The 18,681-nt window shown below is 45.5% G+C and overlaps 2 protein-coding genes and 1 long non-coding RNA gene across 3 annotated transcripts; 1 reads left to right on the top strand and 2 right to left on the bottom strand.

Moving 5' to 3' along the window:
- Nucleotides 1-1,205: 1,205 nt before the first annotated feature.
- Nucleotides 1,206-15,471, bottom strand: LOC149334046 (uncharacterized). The gene is made up of 3 exons (XR_016284715.1): nt 15,126-15,471; nt 6,936-7,043; nt 1,206-1,332 (listed from the first exon to the last, which is right to left on the bottom strand). It is a non-coding gene; the product is annotated as an uncharacterized LOC149334046 (long non-coding RNA).
- On the top strand, nt 7,809-10,237 carry LOC149334048 (uncharacterized). The gene is made up of 2 exons (XM_089555003.1): nt 7,809-8,260; nt 8,774-10,237. Exons 1-2 carry the CDS (start codon nt 7,925-7,927, stop codon nt 10,235-10,237), a joined length of 1,800 nt encoding a protein of 599 aa, XP_089411129.1. The 5' UTR covers nt 7,809-7,924.
- Nucleotides 11,657-14,605, bottom strand: LOC149334047 (uncharacterized). The gene is made up of 3 exons (XM_089556180.1): nt 14,246-14,605; nt 12,859-13,128; nt 11,657-12,751 (listed from the first exon to the last, which is right to left on the bottom strand). Exons 1-3 carry the CDS (start codon nt 14,475-14,477, stop codon nt 11,718-11,720), a joined length of 1,536 nt encoding a protein of 511 aa, XP_089412306.1. The 5' UTR covers nt 14,478-14,605; the 3' UTR covers nt 11,657-11,717.
- Nucleotides 15,472-18,681: the final 3,210 nt, after the last annotated feature.

Raw genomic sequence — 18,681 nt, 5'->3', positions numbered from 1 at the left:
TAAAGACTCGTTTCGAAGACGTTCTCACTATTTTCCTGTTCGCCCGACTGCAGTCACCACTACGTGACAATATATTTCATGCACTTCTTCCGTCAGAAAGAAGAGCCACGATGCTTTTCTTACGGAGAATGCATCGCTAAGGCCCATACATCCTAGCCCCTACTCATACTAGCACTAACGACGGTGGCAATTTTCAGCCTAGCATGTGATTGCACCGAGACTTTTGACACTTTGAGATTTACCCTCGGTAAGCGAGTGTTGTAAGTAGAGATGTTGCAGCTCGTACTTGTGTCAGTAGAAGTGCTGGAATTTAAGTTATGTGTTAAGATAAGAATAGAATGGCTTTGCAGATACTTTATCTCGACATCACCCTTTGTGACGCACCATGAAGAGTATTTAGAAACATATTGCTCGCCTGAAAGAAAGACAGAAGCTGGCTTTGAACTAAATGCACTGAGTGTTAATAAAAGCCTCATAATCTTATATATAAGTTCCTGTGATGTTTTGCCGCGTGCAATTTACGTCCGTCAGATGCGATGCTGAAACTTTATATGACGTCTGAACTGACTTACGCCCTTCCATTGGTCACGCGGCATGCGCAACCTTTGTTCCGTTTTTGATGGAGCGATTAGCCCCAAATATATCAGAACTTTGTCACTGATTTTCATAGCTACCCTATTGAAAATACTGAACGTGGATTCTGCGTGCCTATCTTTGCGTGTTTATTGCCACGCACATTGTGACGATTGAGCGAGGTCGCAGAACGCGAGACATATTTCACACAATTTGCGCAAGCCGAGCAAGCTCGCAAATGCGACACATCTGTCACATAAAGTGCGCAAGCCGCGTAAGGCTCGTACAGCAGGAGACATCCTCGCGTGATATGCGCAAGCCGGGTGGGGCTTCCAGAATGTCCGAGAGCCAAGGGTGAGTCCCAGAATGTTCAAGAGCCTTGTCTGGCTCACAGAGCACTAGACAGTGTCAAATGGAGTTACCATCATGATACCGATAATACCTTGCATGGCTGCAAGGCTCCTACATCACTGCTCAACACGTTACGCCAATGCCCTACCTAAAGGCCTCCTCACCTGTCTGTCACTGCCTCATTCAGCATGCATGTTGTGAGATAACAAGCTTTGCAGCAATGGTGCTTCGTGGGATGACTCTCATGTGTGTAGCATGCTTGCAAAAGGACATAGATAAGGTCACCTTAACTGGCTTTATTAATGCCACATCCCTCATGACGGGTGCCACACAGTGGCTAAACAATTTCTTCAGCTTCTCCAAGTCCAGCAGGTTGGCGTCTTGATCCAGGTTCTCACTATGCAGCACCTGCAAAAAGGTAGCAGTATATGCAAAAAAATTCAGTTAATGTGTTTTCTCGAAATTCCAGAAAAGGGCACAAGTAGTTCTTCCATTAATGAACTAATGATGATTTCGAAAAGTATCAGGTTTGAAATACAGACATTGGAAAACCCGACTCAAGCACGCAGGCTGCTCAGCATCAAACCTGCACAAAATCTAATAACCGTGTCACACAGGCATTTTGAAGGCTTTCAAATGGCCATCAACTCAGTGGCACTTGAATGCAGCTAAATGGGCATTTCCAATAGCCACAGAGTCCCTAGAACAGTGTGGACATATATCAAGATTTTGAAGGCTTTTCAGTGGTAGAAATTTGCACTCAGACATGGAGCACTCACAACTTACACTAAGGAATAAAATCAAAGCAATTTAATCGCTGAAAGAATACTCAACATGAAATGTACAACTTATTTCACTGAAAAAAAGAAGGCTGGCCACAAAACACTGCAGCAAGCGTATTATCACTGTTGCCAATAGCACAAAAACAATGAATACCACCTTTTCAAAACTGCGTGAGTGCTACAACAGCTTCCCAGCAAAATTATCAACTGTGACAGTGGCTCCACAGCAGTTTGGTGCGAGATGATGAAATATCTCTACGGCGATCAAGTATTCTGTGTAGCAGCGGCATAACTCCAGAGTTGAAGTGCAAATCTCAAAGCTCAATCTCCCACCTTAACTGTTATCTTTAAATACATATTTAAATTCATTGCAGCATGCTGCAGAAGTATGTGGTCAGATCATTCGAGAGGATACCTGCAAGCTATCTCAGGAGACGAAAGATCTGATGAAGAAACGCCAAAGCATCAGGACGTCTAACTTCAGAGATAGAATAGGACTAGGAGAGCTATCGAAGTTAATTATAAGTGCAAGGTAGCCAACATAAGAAAGTTTAACATGGAGAAAACCTAGCATGCTCTAAAGCATGGAGGTAGCCTAAAATCAGTGAAGAGAAAACTAATCACTGGTAAAAACCAGATGTATGCGCTGAAAGACAAAGAGGGCAATGTCATAAGCAATATGGATAAGATAGTTAAAGTAGCCGAAGAGTTCTACACAAATCTCTACAGTAGTGAATGTAATCAGAAGGTTACAGAGAGAGGCAGTAGAGCACAGCAATGGGACACCAGCCAGTAACGAGGGAGGAAGTAAAGAAAGCCTCAGGAGCAATGCAAAGGGGTAAAGCAGCTGGTGAGGATCAGGTAACAGCAGATTTGTTGAAGGATGGAGGAGAGATTATGCTAGAGAAACTAGCCACCCTGCATACGCTTGCCTCGTGACCACGAGCGTATCAGGAGCTTGAAAGAATGCGAACATTATTTTAATTCATAAGAAAGAAGATGTCAAGGACTTGAAGATTTACAGACCGATCAGCTTACTATCCATTGTCTACAAGGTATTTACTAAGGTAATCACTAATAGACTCAGGACAACCTTCGAATTCAATCAATCAAATGATCAGGCAGGCTTTCATAAAGGATACTCAACAAGAGACCACATTCATGCAATCAATCAGGTGATAGAGAAATGGGCAGAATACAACCAACCCCAATATATAGCCTTCATTGACTACCAGACAGCATTTGACTCGGTGGAACCACAGCTGTCATGCAGGCATTGTGGAATCAGGGTGTAGAAGAGTGTTATGTGAAAATATTGGAAGATATTTATAACGACTGCACAGCTACCATAGTTCTCCATAAGGTCAGCAATAAAATTCCAATAAGGCAAGGTGTCAGGCAGGGAGACACGATTTCACCAATGCTATTCACTGCCTGTTTACAGGAGGTATTCCGGGGCCTGAAATGGGAACAGTTGGGGAGAAGAGTTACTGGAGAATACCTAAGTAATTTGAGATTCCCTGATGGCATTGCCTGGCTAAGCCACTCAGGATATGAACTGCAAAGCATGATGAATGAGTTAGACAGGCAGAGCAGAATTGTGGGGCTAGAAATGAACACGCAGAAAACCAAAGTAATGCTCAACAGCCTAGCAAGGGAACAGCAGTTCACAATTGGTAGCGAGGTGCTAGAAGTAGTAAGAGGATATGTATACTTAGTGCAGGTAGTGACCGCTGATCCGGATCATGAGAGGGAAATAACTAGAAGAATAAGAACGGGGTGGAGCGCATATGGCAGGTTCTCTCAGATCGTGAAAGCCAGTTGCCAATATCCCCCAAGAGAAAAGTCTAACACAGCTGTATCTTACTGGTACTCACCTATGGGGCAGAAATGTGGAGGCTAACAATGAGGGTTCAGCTTATTTCAAGGACAACGCAGCGAGCTATGGAAAGAAAAATGATAGGTGTAACGTTAAGAGATCGGAAGCGGGCGGAGTGGGTGAGGGAAAAAACGCGGGTTAATGAAATCCTATTTGAAATCAAAAGGAAGAAATGGGCTCGGGCAGGGAATGTAAGGCGAAGGCAAGACAACCGCTGGTCCTTGAGGGTAACAGAGTGGATTCCATGAGAAGGTAAATGTAGCAGGGGGCGGCAGAAAATTAGGTGGGCGGATGAGATTAAGAAGTTTGCGGGGATACGGTGGCCACAATTGGCAGAGGACAGGGTTAATTGGAGAGACATGGGAGAGGTTTTGCCCTGCAGTGCGTGTAGTCAGGCTGCTGCTGCTGCTGATGATGATGATGATGACAGCCTGAGCACACCTACAAAGTAAAACTGTGAACTCGACCCAGCAGCACTTTACTGTGTTGAAAGAGAACAGGTACAATTGAATTACTGCATTACATTGTTATCATTAAAAAGTACAGGGCTCTAAGGACTTCCTAATTTACATCGAAACGAATGGTTTACAGTGAACTTTCACGGATTACACTAACAGGCACTGAAAATCCAACACAGCTGCCCAAGAGAATATTAGGCAGCCGCGCTAGCCTTCTTTTGCGCTATGCTACCTGATACCAGATTAAGATTCGAGAGCAATTTACTCATACTCTAGCACTGGGATACGTTATGCCCCAGACTGATGCAGCTGTCTTACTAAAGGCAGAGAAGCTTTCAGTGTGGGTCATGTGTGCTGTGGCGTGAACACATGCACAGGATCGCCTGCTACCATTCAAGTCCTCTGTGTACACAAATGCAATTGCAATAGAAAACCCACATCACAAATTTGGCTAGTCTGGTCGGCCAAGCATGGGCCAGCTGATAGCACAAAGCAGCAGGTGCGACACATACCATCATCATCAGCCTGACTAGGCCCACTGCAGGGCAAAGGACTCACCCATGTCTCCACATTAACCCTGTCCTTTGCTAGGTGTGGCCACCATATCCCCGTACACTTCTTAACCTCATCCGCCCATCTAAGTTTCTGCCGCCCCCTGCTATGCTTGCATTCTTTTGGAATCCACTCCATTACCCTTTAGGACCAGCGGTTATGTTGTCTTCCCATTACAAGCCCCGCCCAGGCCCATTTCTTCCTCTTAATTTCAAGTAGCATGTCATTAACCCGCGTTTGTTCCCTCACCCACTCCGCCCCCTTTTGGTCTCGTAATGTTAGACTTATCATTTTTCTTTCCATAGCACACTTTGCTGTCCTTATTGTTTGGCACGTGTTTTTTTCTTTGTAATAAGGCATAAAGTATTATACATGAATTACCACATGGCATCCTCCTATGACCGCTAAATAATTTATAATCAAATTTCTTTCTCCTGCTGTATTTGTTTTGGTTTCGAAAGCTGAATGATGGCTGTGACGTCAAAGCGAGGTTATTGGTCACGTGAGGCATGAAAAACTGCAATACAATTGGTACTTCTGGCTCTTAAGGAATGCTGGTGTCAGCGCTGTAGCGAATTAAAATGATGAAGCAGCGATTATAAGTGCAGTTTTACCACGCCTCACGTGACCTATAACCTCTCTTTGATGTCATAGCCATAGTCAAATTGTTCACCGAAACAGGATGGCAGAAAAAGTTGATTATAAATTATTCAGCGGTCTCACGCGAATACCAGATGGTGATTCATGCATAGTAGTGTCTTCCGCAGCATTATAGAGAAGAAAACATGCCACCAAGATTAGGTGTCTATACTCTTTTAAGCTGAACTCTTTTAATTAGCCTCCACATTTCTGTCCCAAAAGTGAGAAACATGCAGGCTAAAGAAAAGATTTCAGCTTAAGTACCAAAGTGGCTCTAATCACACGATGAAGCGGAAAAACTCTCGACACTTGAACAGAGAACAAATAGGAATACCAACAAAATTTTAGATTCTTGTAAGGCTATCAAGCATTTCTGAATATTGTAAACTGCACTTTCACACATACAGTACGCATGTATGCCAAGCTCACATTCAGTAGCCCTGTTTTCCGGCTGTAATTATCACGGTCTGAGCTCAGTTACAGATTTAAAACCAGCCAAAAGATGCAACACAGGAAAAGAGAAGAAAACAGGTTGTACTATCAATTGAATTTTTTGTGAAGGAAAAGAAGGCTCGCATGAAGATGCGCCACACATGACCCACACCAGCGAAAGGCAGGACAACAAATAACTGTCACTGATATACAAGCACGTCATCTAAAAGAGAAAATTCTTTCCGTTGAAGATTGACTAATGGCTTCGCTACTCATACAGCCATTGCCTTGGAGATATGCATCAAATACCTTACAGATTTGTTTACCACTTCTATACACCACTGAAGTGTCACAGAAATCAGGCGTACACACTGATGGGTCATCTTATGATTTACACTCACGACATTGGCACTGTAGTGCCAGATTAGAAGCTGCCTTCCCCCTAACGAGTTAGTGCTCACTCAGGAACACATTAAAGACACCTGCACATATCCCTGAAGTAGTTTCTTGCACAAGCTAGCGGAATGTGATAAACCACTTCCTGCAAGTCCTGAACCTAGTTTTATGGGATACCATACTGCTATCCCGGGTTTTAACAGCAGCGCAAAGGCCATCAACACAATGATTGGCGCAAAAATTACATTTAAAAATTTTCCCGACACTCGATTTGAACTCATGAAGTCTACACAAAGGACTCCATGATAACCGTTCTGAGGTGAATGGCAGTTCAGCCTAGCCTCTAGAATTTGTGCCAAAAAAAACGGAGTCAGCGCATCGCAATTTATTTCCGATATCAGCCAGTGCTGATGACAATTGTATATTTTGCTTTCTCTGGCTTATAAAGCTCCACTTTCAGAAAAAGTGTCGTCTTTGTGGTTAGGATGCGGAACTTCATCATCACAGGTCAACTTCAGCTTGCCATCAGTGTCCTTTTAATGCCTCAAAGTTGAACAATAGCTCCATTCATAGAGGAGGGCTGTGCATAAATTTCGACCACCAAAGATTCTTTAACATGCACTGACATTGCATAACACACGAGCAAATATGCATTTCGCCTTGTCGAAACGAAGCCACCACAATTCAATCCCGCGTCTTTGGGCTCAGTAGCCGAACACCAATGCAGTAGGCCACAGCAGCAGGTGAAAAACAAAAGAGAGCCCTTAATAGGCAACCTAACTTGCAAAAATCAACATAACGAGGGGTCACACAAGTAGCAGTGGACTAGGAAAATAAAAGCTACTTGTGTCGGAAGATGTCTTCAGTGCTTACCTCAAAAGCCTGCTTGCTTGCTGGGCATCCTAGCACCAAGTGAAAGGCTGGCACAGCTATACTGGAGAGCTTGGAAGAGGCATTGCTGGTAAAGCTATGTGGAGCTTGCTGCAAGGTAAAAAGACACATTTAACAGCAGCACAGTGCAAAAAATGGACTAGAATCAAGCATGTAAGGCAAAATGCAAGGCACAAAAAGGAGCCGGTCGCAGAATGGAACACGACTGTTTAACCACATTTCGAAGTGGGCCAGGCAACAAGAAATTCATAACCACGGCAGTCATTCACAACCTAGCCTCAGACGAGACATCACTTGCATATCGATATCCAGCATCGTTTCTACAATACATGCCACCATTCAAAAGAACAGACCACAGCAGAACGATATTTTCAGTAGAAGGCTGGTTTGCTTCAAATTCTGCATGCGTCCCTCAATTTGAAATCTGGCATGATTAGCACTGATTTCACATTCTCACAGGTATGATGAATTAATAGTGCCAATTGCAGAAAAACCACACTTTTTCCTTTAACATCAAATAAGGTATTGGAGAGGTACCTCAGCATATTTAAGTCAAAGTCAGATTTATTTGCGCCATTGGTTATAATCATGAAACAATTAAGTTTATTCTTCGTACATATTAAAGGCTCAATTACCCTTAAATTTCACTGCAACTTCGGGATTTAGGCCAAATGGAGCTAGGGCACCTGTGTGCATTTTGCAGTTGTTTGTACCATTTCAGCTCCGAGCCAAAGTATGAAAAAGCGAATGCCAAAATAGAGGCGAAAAACTTCAGAGCAATTTGTTTTTATCTCACCGTTCTGCTATTCAAGGCTCGACTACACTGGCTCGGCTATACATGGGTTGCACGTGACGTCAGTTCAGGCTTGCAAATCGCGCGTGCGCCATCTTTAAGAACGACCGCGTCTGGCTGCGCGCTCACCGCCTACCGCCGCGCCTGAGCTTGATATCGTTCCGTTTATTTTTGCGGCATGGCGAAAGAAAATTTGCACGTTCTTTGTTCATCATACTCTGAAGAGCTCGTAGGACCGACCCGGGAACGTTACAGAGCGAAGATCGAAATGTGTGACGGCATCGACCCTTATGAACTGTGCATCGGCAAGGACGCTACGCCGAACGTCGACTTGCTGCCCACCGTGACGCACGCTGACATCGTCAATTACTTGGTGCTTTCAACAAGTCACGTTACTTTGCAACAGATGAAGGCGTACAAATCCTTACTAGGCCATAATTATTTTACGAGCGGATGGGTCAAGAGCATCGCAGCAAAGCAGCTGGCATCAGAGCGTGTCATCGTTTTGAGCGAGGTTAGTTGACAGCGCGCTTTCGCATGTAATGGTCAATCGTTAAGCTCCGCATTTTTTTCTATCACCCCATTTACGCCTTGTGTTCCTGTAGGCAGTCTTTGATTTGTTTCTTTTTTTGTTGTTGAGCGAAACTATTTTGTTGCTTATGCACGCGTACAGCGGCAACTTGAGAGCAAGTGGTTAGAAAATGGTGCATAAATTGTTAACATATGACCAGCAAAGCATCATTACTTTCACAACTGCTTGCTTTAGAGCGATATTTTTTTGACCTTGTAAAGCGCAAGTGAAACCATGTTGCTCCTGCCACATTTTGTGGATAAATTGGCGTAGAACCGCGCAACAGACTGTTGCTGGGGCTCAGCAAAGTGGTCGTTTGAAAAAGAGTACTTTCTAAGCTCATTTTATTCGACATTTCACATTTCAAAAACGGTATTGGCAGAAATCAGTTTATTTGACATTTCACATTTCAAGAATTGTATGTATTTGGTGAAATCATTTCGTTTGACATTTCAGGTCAACCACTCTCAGCGCCTGCGGGAGGTACCCCTAAAAGTGTGGATTCTTGCCAAAGCAGATGGAACTGTCGAGACAGCGCATTGCACGTGCATGGCAGGTGTAGGTGAAGCATGCTCGCATGTTGCTGCTACACTTTTTGCCGTAGAGACAGCTGTAAGGCTGAGGGACTCCGCTACTTGCACCGAAAAGAAAAATACATGGCTGCCAGCTCATAGCCGGAATGTTGAATTCCGAAGGCTAAGGGAGATCGACTTTCCTTCGGCAAAAGCAAAGAAGAAAAAGATGGACAACATTACAAACAGTAATATTACTGGAGATGTAGCCCCTTCATCACATGGGCTGCGGCCAATCCCAGCTGCGACAGATGCAGAGCTAGAGCAGTGCTTTTCAGTAATAGCAGATGCAGGAGTGACGCCAGCTTTGTTTACTCTGCATGAAAAATATAGCTCTCTTTTTCACCCACCACGAGCAAAAGAGCCTTTACTTCTCCGGACCCTAATGTGTGAAGAGGCCGCCTCTGAGGATTTGCCTGCTCTGGTGAGCAGAGCCGAAGAGTTCTTGAAAGAAATGGTCATAACACAAGATATGGTGCAGCATGTCGAAGCCGTGACAAGAGAACAGTCAAAATGTGCAAAGTGGTTTGCATTTAGAGCTGGACGAGTAACAGCTTCAGTTATGAAGAGTGTGTGCAGGACAAACGTGCACCACCCGTCAATAAGCTTGTTGAGAAGAATCTGCTACCCAGAGAAAAACAAGTTTTCATCTCAAGCCACAGAATGGGGACTCAAGCATGAAAGTGCAGCCCTTTCCACGTACCAAGAAAATGTAGTGCAACGCCACAACAATGTGACACTGAGAAGAGCCGGCGTTTGTTTAAGTGCCAAATATCCCCATCTTGCAGCATCCCCAGATGCTATTGTCAGCTGTCTATGCTGCGGAGAAGGCATTGTTGAAGTCAAATGCCCTTATTCACTTGCAGTACAAGGACTAGAAGCAGCATTGAGCAACAAAGATTTCTGTCTGGAGGCTAGTCCAGAAGGACCTCGCTTAAAGAGGGCGGATGAGTATTTCTACCAAGTCCAAACACAGCTGGCGATGTGTGCGGTGAAATACTGTGACTTTGTCGTTTGGACGCCAACCTCTGTACATATTGAAAGAATAAGGGAAGATGGTGCATTCTTTCAAGGAATTCTGGAATTGGCAACAAGATTTTTCACACATGTTGTGCTACCCGAAATGTTCTCACAATACTTCACCCGAAAAGATACACCAAAGGCTGGCACTAGTGCTCAAAGATCTGTGTACTGTTACTGTGGAGGCCCAGAAACTGGAAGAATGGTGGCATGCGATGGGGAACACTGCCCATACAAATGGTTCCACTACTCTTGCATTGGAATGAAGCGGGCACCAAAACAGAAGCACTGGTATTGTGCAGATTGTGCTCAACTGAAGAAAGCGTAGCAGAGTCCCTGGAACACAAGCCCCAAGCTTTCATTAACCTGCTACCATGAGTTGTTCTGTGTCGGCAATTGCAGATGATACTTCAAATCAAGCTTGTAGCTAATGAGGAATTTATTGCATAGCTACAAGCTCTCATCACCTACATACAAATCGTATGGCAAAGATCACATGTGGAAAAGGAAGAAACTCCTGAAGAAGTTTGGCCATGTAACCAGTGACTGCTACAATGCTTTCCTCGAGTGGCACTATGCATCCAGAGATGGTGTCTTGCGATCTGCTGTGCAATGTCTCTTGGAACACACATCGAAACAGAAGGTCATACTCATCTGTCACACATGTGGGGACCAATCAAACTATGCTATGCCCAAGTACAAGCTAGGCAAATGACAGAAGGATTGAAAGACAACTGTAACTCTCAATTTCCCTTCGAGTTACAACGGGGGTTTCAATTGTATTTGCCTTTGATGTGATGAGATGCAGATTTGAGAGTTCACTAGGCAAGACTGCTTTGTCAGTGCGGTATGAAGAGAAATTTAGCTTCAATCAGTATACCACACTTCCAACAATAAAGAGTAGGTAGTTAGCACCCGTCCTGTGGTATGCTTCTTGTGTCCTTGTTCCTTAGTGTTGAATGAATGTTATAACATTAGATGTGGGGTCGTAGAAGCAAGAGAGAACTGGCAGCCTTTATACTGAGTGCAGTAAAAAAAATGACAGGTAAACACATTTTGCACAGTATATGCAAGAAGGGTAACGGAGTGGACTCCAAGAAAAGGCAAACGTAGCAGGGGACGGCAGAAAGTTAGGTGGGCAGATGAGATTAAGAAATTTGCGGGGATACGGTGGCCGCAACTGGCAAAGGACAGGGTCAATTGGAGAGACATCAGAGAGGCCTCTGCCCTGCATTGGGCGTAGTCAGGCTGATGAGTGGATTCCAAGAAAAGGCAAACGTAGCAGGGGACGGCAGAAAGTTAGGTGGGCAGATGAGATTAAGAAATTTACGGGGATACAATGGCCACAACTGGCAAAGGACAGGGTTAATTGGAGAGACATCAGAGAGGCCTCTGCCCTGCATTGGGCGTAGTCAGGCTGATGAGTGGATTCCAAGAAAAGGCAAACGTAGCAGGGGACGGCAGAAAGTTAGGTGGGCAGATGAGATTAAGAAATTTACGGGGATACAATGGCCACAACTGGCAAAGGACAGGGTTAATTGGAGAGACATCAGAGAGGCCTCTGCCCTGCATTGGGCGTAGTCAGGCTGATGAGTGGATTCCAAGAAAAGGCAAACGTAGCAGGGGACGGCAGAAAGTTAGGTGGGCAGATGAGATTAAGAAATTTGCGGGGATACAGTGGCCACAACTGGCAAAGGACAGGGTTAATAGGAGAGACATCGGAGAGGCCTCTGCCCTGCATTGGGCGTAGTCAGGCTGATGATGATGCAAGAATAGCCTTTTCCAAATACCACGCATGCTCAGCAAGCTTAGCTACATGGCTCTGGATTTGCAGGAACAACAGATTGACAGAAATTTGTCAGTGCACAGCAAACGTTGACGATTTTGTCTAGAGGTGTGAACTGGTGTCCCTGTTTGAGAGTCGCATACTCTAGTGGCAGAACGGATTTCATTACGACGAACTTGTTACGAACCAAGCCGATCACCCTCTCAACGTGAATTCTGACATTTGCCAGATTTCTCGTTGCCTCGACATCCACTGCTGACAACTGCCTTTTGCCTTTGGTGAATGCAGGTATGTGGAGCTTTGCACAGTACAAGCCTACACTGTCAGCAATATCAAAACCTCTGTCTGCCAGTACCACATCACCATGTGATAAATGGTCCAGAATGCCGCAGTGTTCAGTAATGTGTTTGTCAGGTGTCCTCCCTCCCCAACCATCGGAAATAAATGTGATCACTCCCTGAGGACATATTCCTATTAGGTACTTGGCTGTATTGCTCGATTTGTACTGAGACCAAGTCTGACATCTTGGTTGCAGGGATGATGGCCGTTCAAGCTTGATCTCAAAGCAGTCAACTATGACTGCTACCTTTTCTCCGAAGGAGTCGAAAAAGGCTTGCGGCATTGTTCTCCTTATTGCATGCCTTGAGGGCCATGAAAGGAGAGGCTTCAGTCTGCAAAATGCAACATGTAGCCATTTGTCGAATATCCGACATACGGTTGACTCTGATATGTGAAAGCGGTAAGCAAGGTCCTGATATGGTAGGTTTAACTTTAGCTTCATTACAAAAACTAAAAATTCCTGAAACTTTGCCAATGAGTTTTGTGGTGTGTGCTTCACAAATGTCTCTATGAGGTTGAACACAGCCATTAGAACTACAAAATTTGGAAGACCTGTGTAGAATGACACTTTGTTGGGGTCTTCACGCAGGGACGCCTCTGACATTTCCATGTCCTCTTTTTCCTTCTTCACCGTGGCCAGCTCAATGGATAGTTTGCTGTAATCTTGCTCGAGCAATTGGAGGTCTCTGCACGTGAGCTCAGTCTGGACTCCTACCTCTGGAAAAAGAAACAGATCAACAGATTGCCTGTCAGTGTGAAACCGGGACATGATAAAATTGAGAAACCTTTAGACTAACAAGCTTGGGAATCGTATGAACACGAACCTGTCGTTGTAGTAGACTCCAGAATGGGGCCATCCATTAGAGTGGGCTCATCAGGTTCTAGTTCCAAGCCTGTGGCAGGCTCAGGTGGTGCTACAGGCCTCGAGGACTGATCGCACACTGCATCAGCATGCGGTTTGTTCTGCTGTCGCCGTTTACACCGCATGTAACGCGCGGATGCAACCGCAGTAGTACGGTCATAACGGCCGTGGCCCAGCCGCAGACTCGGTGCCCAGTCCGGATTTCCATTATCCATCAGATTGGCAGGCTTCCCTTTGAAAGAACACACATGCAAATGCATTAAATGCACATGTACTGTGTATTAATTGCCATGTCAAGCGCACAGTTAGCAATCTACAGAGCTTTGACTAACGCTATCAGAAAAAGCTCGTCTGAACGCCGCGGGTAATCTCGGCAGCAAGAAAGAGAAGCGGCCAGGCGAGTTAATGTTACAAAACGGCGTAATCTGAAAATGATCGTACTTATGACGAAGCCCAGCCACACAGCACACAGCCAGTACAGTTAGCAATCTACAGAGCTTTGACTAGCGCTTTCAGAAAAAGCGCGCCTGAACGCCGCGGGTAAACAATCTCGGCAGCAGGAGAGAGAAGCGGCCAGGCGAGTTAATGTTACATTACGGCGTAATCTGAAAATGATCGTACTTATGACGAAGCCCAGCCACACAGCCCACAGCCAGTGCACAGTTAGCAATCTACAGCGTTTTGACTAGCGCTTTCAGAAAAAGCGCGCCTGAACGCCGCGGGTAAACAATCTCGGCAGCAGGAGAGAGAAGCGGCCAGGCGAGTTAATGTTACATTACGGCGTAATCTGAAAATGATCGTACTTATGACGAAGCCCAGCCACACAGCCCACAGCCAGTGCACAGTTAGCAATCTACAGCGTTTTGACTAGCGCTTTCAGAAAAAGCGCGCCTGAACGCCGCGGGTAAACAATCTCGGCAGCAGGAGAGAGAAGCGGCCAGGCGAGTTAATGTTACATTACGGCGTAATCTGAAAATGATCGTACTTATGACGAAGCCCAGCCACACAGCCCACAGCCAGTGCACAGTTAGCAATCTACAGCGTTTTGACTAGCGCTTTCAGAAAAAGCGCGCCTGAACGCCGCGGGTAAACAATCTCGGCAGCAGGAGAGAGAAGCGGCCAGGCGAGTTAATGTTACATTACGGCGTAATCTGAAAATGATCGTACTTATGACGAAGCCCAGCCACACAGCCCACAGCCAGTGCACAGTTAGCAATCTACAGCGTTTTGACTAGCGCTTTCAGAAAAAGCGCGCCTGAACGCCGCGGGTAAACAATCTCAGCAGCAGGAAAGAGAAGCGGCCAGGCGAGTTAATGTTATAAAATGGCGTAATCGGAAAATGCCCTTACCTTTGACGAAGTGAAGACCACAAACACGGACATACTTCGCATTCTTCAAGTCTTTTCTGTTTATCCTTGCCAGCCAAACGCTCCGGCGCTGCTCAGACAACAGCCTTGTCCGTTCGCATTGGTTCTTAATAACCGCGGGCAAACTAAACAGTCCGATGCGTGGCTGTGCCGTGTCTTTGGTAGCAGGAGAATCACTTCTCGTTCTGCAGCCAAAAATGGCACAAATCGTCATTGTGAAGCCGGAATTGTCGGTCTTCTATTACTGCAGAGTACACAACCCAGCACGATCTCTGCAGCGAGTGTTCTTAAACATGGCGGTTTCCGGTTTCCTGGCTTGCGGATGTGACGTCGGTGCAACCCATGTATAAGTACGAACGCAGCTGGATCATACGGAGCTTCGTACCTTAAATACGCAATTTATAAAAGTACAAGTGAAATACAAGTGAAAGAGGAGGAAGCTCAATCCTAAGGCATACAGCTGAATCGCAGTCCACGTAGTTATACTGCTCGAGCGCTGTTACTTCAATTACAGCGTAACATGCGGCGAGAATGCAAAGCCCGGGCCGAAGATCTATTCGCGGGCACATATTCCATTCTCGGCGAGAGATGAATGGCAGTACGGCGGCAGTACGGCGCCGATATCGTGCACCCCGCGATCGGATCAGCTGTGCATATTTGCATGGCATACTGACCATGACCGTGTGACCACTGACACTACACGCGCATTCATGCCCGTGTGCCGCCAGCAAACAACCTTTCAGCGCTGCGTGCTGCCGCGATAGGCACTGCGTCTTCGCGTCTCTGTACTAGCTGTGTTGACGTGGCCAGTTGTGCGCAAAGGCTTTGAAATAATGAACAGGTTCGAAGAAAATTAACTTACCCCCAAGATGCGAGATGTCACCCGGGTAGTGGTCTCCCACCAGCTGCTCCGCCATGGAGGAAATGAGCCCCGCCGTCAGCATAGCGTTTCCAGTGAAGGCGCGCAAAGGACGACGCGCTATCCGTCGAGCCCGCTGACGCACGCTATAAACACAGGTTTAGCGAATTTCACTGCTGTCGGCACATCACATATCGGAAGAGTGACAAATGCTCATTCCAGCGATGGTTCACGCCCTCGGCACCACAAAGGAGGACCACGACCGACCACGACAAACGTAGCAACGCTGTCCGCCATGCTGTCCCTTCCCAGACGCTGCGTTCGTTGGCTAGCGCTTCGGCCAGTTCCGGCTTCCTTCGGCCCGTATAGAAAGGCATCGCCTCCAGGCATTCCTCCAGGTCGTCTCTTTCGGGCTCTATGCTTTTGGGCAGTGCGATAGCAAAGGATTAAAACCAAATGAAACTTTCGTTACAAAAATAATTAAGTTCTTGTGCACATATTAGCATTAAAAACTTGAGAAATTTGTGACGCGTGGACGCATGAATATGCGTGTCGGTACATGCGTGCGTGCGTGCGTGCGTGCGTGCGTGAGTGGGCATGGTCTAGCGCGTCAAATCCAAAGCCTATCCGACATGCTGCATGGTTTCTGAGATCAACGCCGTGAGCTTCGCTTGTTTTCTCGTGCTGCTGCTGGGCGGTCTTGTGCGCCGCTGTTACTGTGCTGGAATCGCAAAAGAAGAAGGATTGCCGGTGTGTGCTGCCGGTGGGCGCGCTCTCATCCAAGAGTAGTAGCAGCTCCCAATTAAGCGATCCGTCGGGGCATATGTGTTATGGTTGTCTGGTCGACAACGATAATGAGGTCAGCAGTGCGGTGCCGTCGTTTGATGAGTCGAACCTTTCGGCCTATTGCTCTGCTAACTTCGTTGCAAAAATGCCTGGCTCATAAGCAGCGACAGTGGCCATTGTTTCTGTGGTGTGTTTCGATTACAAGACGGCGCCCTTCTACAGTGTGGCTTCCTTGGAAACTTAGTCGGCGGTGTGCCTGCAACGCCTGTCGCTGTCAGCTCAAACTGACCGCCTGCGAGCGCTGCCTTCTTTTGCGATGTGAACGGTGACGGGACACTTACTGCCTGTGGCCGGAGCTTATAGCAAAAGCGAAGAGTGTTTTCTGTGAAGGTTTGACGAAGTGCGTGTGTCAGTCTGGACCCTTAGCAAGTCATACGAGATGCGACATGCAAAAGTGGTCCACCAGTCGCTTCAGCAGAAAGGAGTGCGGATGTTTTTTACGTTACTTCAATCTAGAACTGCCCATGCAAATATTTCAACTCGTCTCTTGCCTAAACAGCATAGTAAAGAAGCTAAAGCAACAAAACTGCTGTTTCCATGCTGTATATTGATTCCGCACTCGTGCTAGAGGTGGGAAATATGTAGCAGTTATTGGCGGAGTTACAGCCTATGAAGCACGTGCAGCTTCATGTAACTGCAGGTTAGGATATGCGCCTTACTTGGTATTGACTTTGTGACCAGACATAGCCATTTGTCAACTAAAAGAAATTTTCTTGCTATAGGATTCTGCAGCATTATGTATGCTTCTGGACACTGAATACCGGGTGCGTCACCTCTCTTGAAAGCACTCAGATTTGTGTACTTATCAGTACGTTTGAGATGAGAAAATTTTATCAGCTTCTTTTCTTTATTTTATAATTAGCTACACAGCATGTTGCAAAAAAAATGTTTTCAGGAAAAGTATTTCAGTTTAGAGTAGAACAGTTCAACAAAGTTGTTTTGGGCATTCTGGTAACTTCAAGATGGTATTTGATGGTTGCATACAGACGCGCAAGTCAAACCTCAAAGGGCATCAAACTTAACAGTACCGCTGAGCTTATCCTTTCGTGCTTTTTATGTGTGTGTAGATCACGTGGGGAAGTTCAGTATTGGATGTTGGATTTCATAGTTCTGCTACAACTTTTATCTTCCTTTCTACACATGAAACATGACTGAACTTGATTACATTCCCCAAGCAAATACCTGACGCCTTACAAGCGTTCCTTACTGTGCACAGTTGTCCCAGTGCATTATATCCACTCATGTGCAGCACACTGTTGTGTTGCTCTTGGTCTCCAAATGTGACTCTCAGCAATATGATGGAATCATAGTCCATCCAGATGGTCTTTGTGGTAGTGCAAATTTCAAAACAGATTGAAGAAGAATGAAGAGTGTGATACTTCGTCATGCATCATGCAATGCTGGTGCTAATCAGGCAACATGTGTGGTATATATACTTCGCACATTTGAGATTCATTGGATTTGTTCTGGAGCCATACTGGGAATTAATTAATCGATCTGTGATTTGTCACTGAAATTGAGAGAGGGCACTAATTTCTGAACTTTTGACACCAACTGTGAATTCAAAACTGTCTTTTCATGTAGGCTTACATGGCTTTTTTACGTGTATGTAAATTTATGCTAATGACTTTGGAAATTGCTTTGGAAATGGTTTTAGAAATTGCCTCGTAACATTCCTGTTACAGCTCACAATTCGCTTTCTGCACGTCATGTTTGATTGAACCTGATTATATCCCCAAGCTTGTTTGTTGTACCTAACAGACACTGTTGCCCTTTCAGAGTTATTCCATTGATTGACTCCTTTCGAGTGCAAGCAACAAATGGTTGTGTTGCTTCTGATTTCGAAATATGGCTGTCTGCATGACGGGCGACAACATAAATGCTCTGGATGGCTTTCATCATGCATCTATAAGATATCTGTAACTTTCAGAATTGGTTAAAGGAAGAACTGAAGGATGCTGTAAGAGTCGTTAGAAGCTTGTTTTTTGCAATGTTGACAAGTTCTTGCTCAGTGTGCATGTTGTCATGTACAGGTCCCTGCAGTTTCGAAGGGAACCATTTTGCACTAAAAGATAATTTTTTGGTTATTTGTTTGGTGAAGTTGAAAATGATTAATGGGTACTTACGCCAAGACGAAAATTATAAAACAGCAAAACGTGAGCTTATTGCTCATTATTGAGAAGTAATCATTAACTGAATGCTCGAACTTTGTTTGCTTTCACCCTAAATGGGCCTTTACAGTCTCGACAAGTTGCTACTAAGCAAGCAAACGCACACATGGCCACACGCAGCCTCACTGAGCTTGCTCAGTGTGCACATAATCACGCACAGCTTCGGCAAGCCCCCTCTCAGCACGCAGATGTCCACGCACAGAGAGTTGTCCACGAGAGTCCACGATTTTTTACACACAAAGAGTGTGCGTGTACGTCTTTCAGCTCACAGTACGCGATCATGTACACACAGGACGCACAGAATGCGTACAGGTAACGCACAATTTCTGCGCATTCGTGTGCAAAATGAACGTGATCGTACAAAAATCACTGTTCTCGTGCAAACTCACGCAGAGTTTTTTCAATAGGGTAGTGCACCAACCAGGTGTACGAACTAAGGCGGCAGCTGAAATACTCGTCAAAAATGCCGAATGCAGGTCCTACTGCGTACTTGGCCAAAGCAGCTGACAAGGATTTTCGCGACAAAGACAACTAGTGAAGCC

The sequence above is a fragment of the Amblyomma mixtum genome, chromosome 8 (genome assembly GCF_055824585.1).
Source record: "Amblyomma mixtum isolate Tamu chromosome 8, ASM5582458v1, whole genome shotgun sequence".
Lineage (NCBI taxonomy): Eukaryota > Metazoa > Arthropoda > Arachnida > Ixodida > Ixodidae > Amblyomma > Amblyomma mixtum.
Note: the sequence above shows the minus strand (reverse complement) of the source record. Positions and strands in the feature narration are given on the sequence as shown.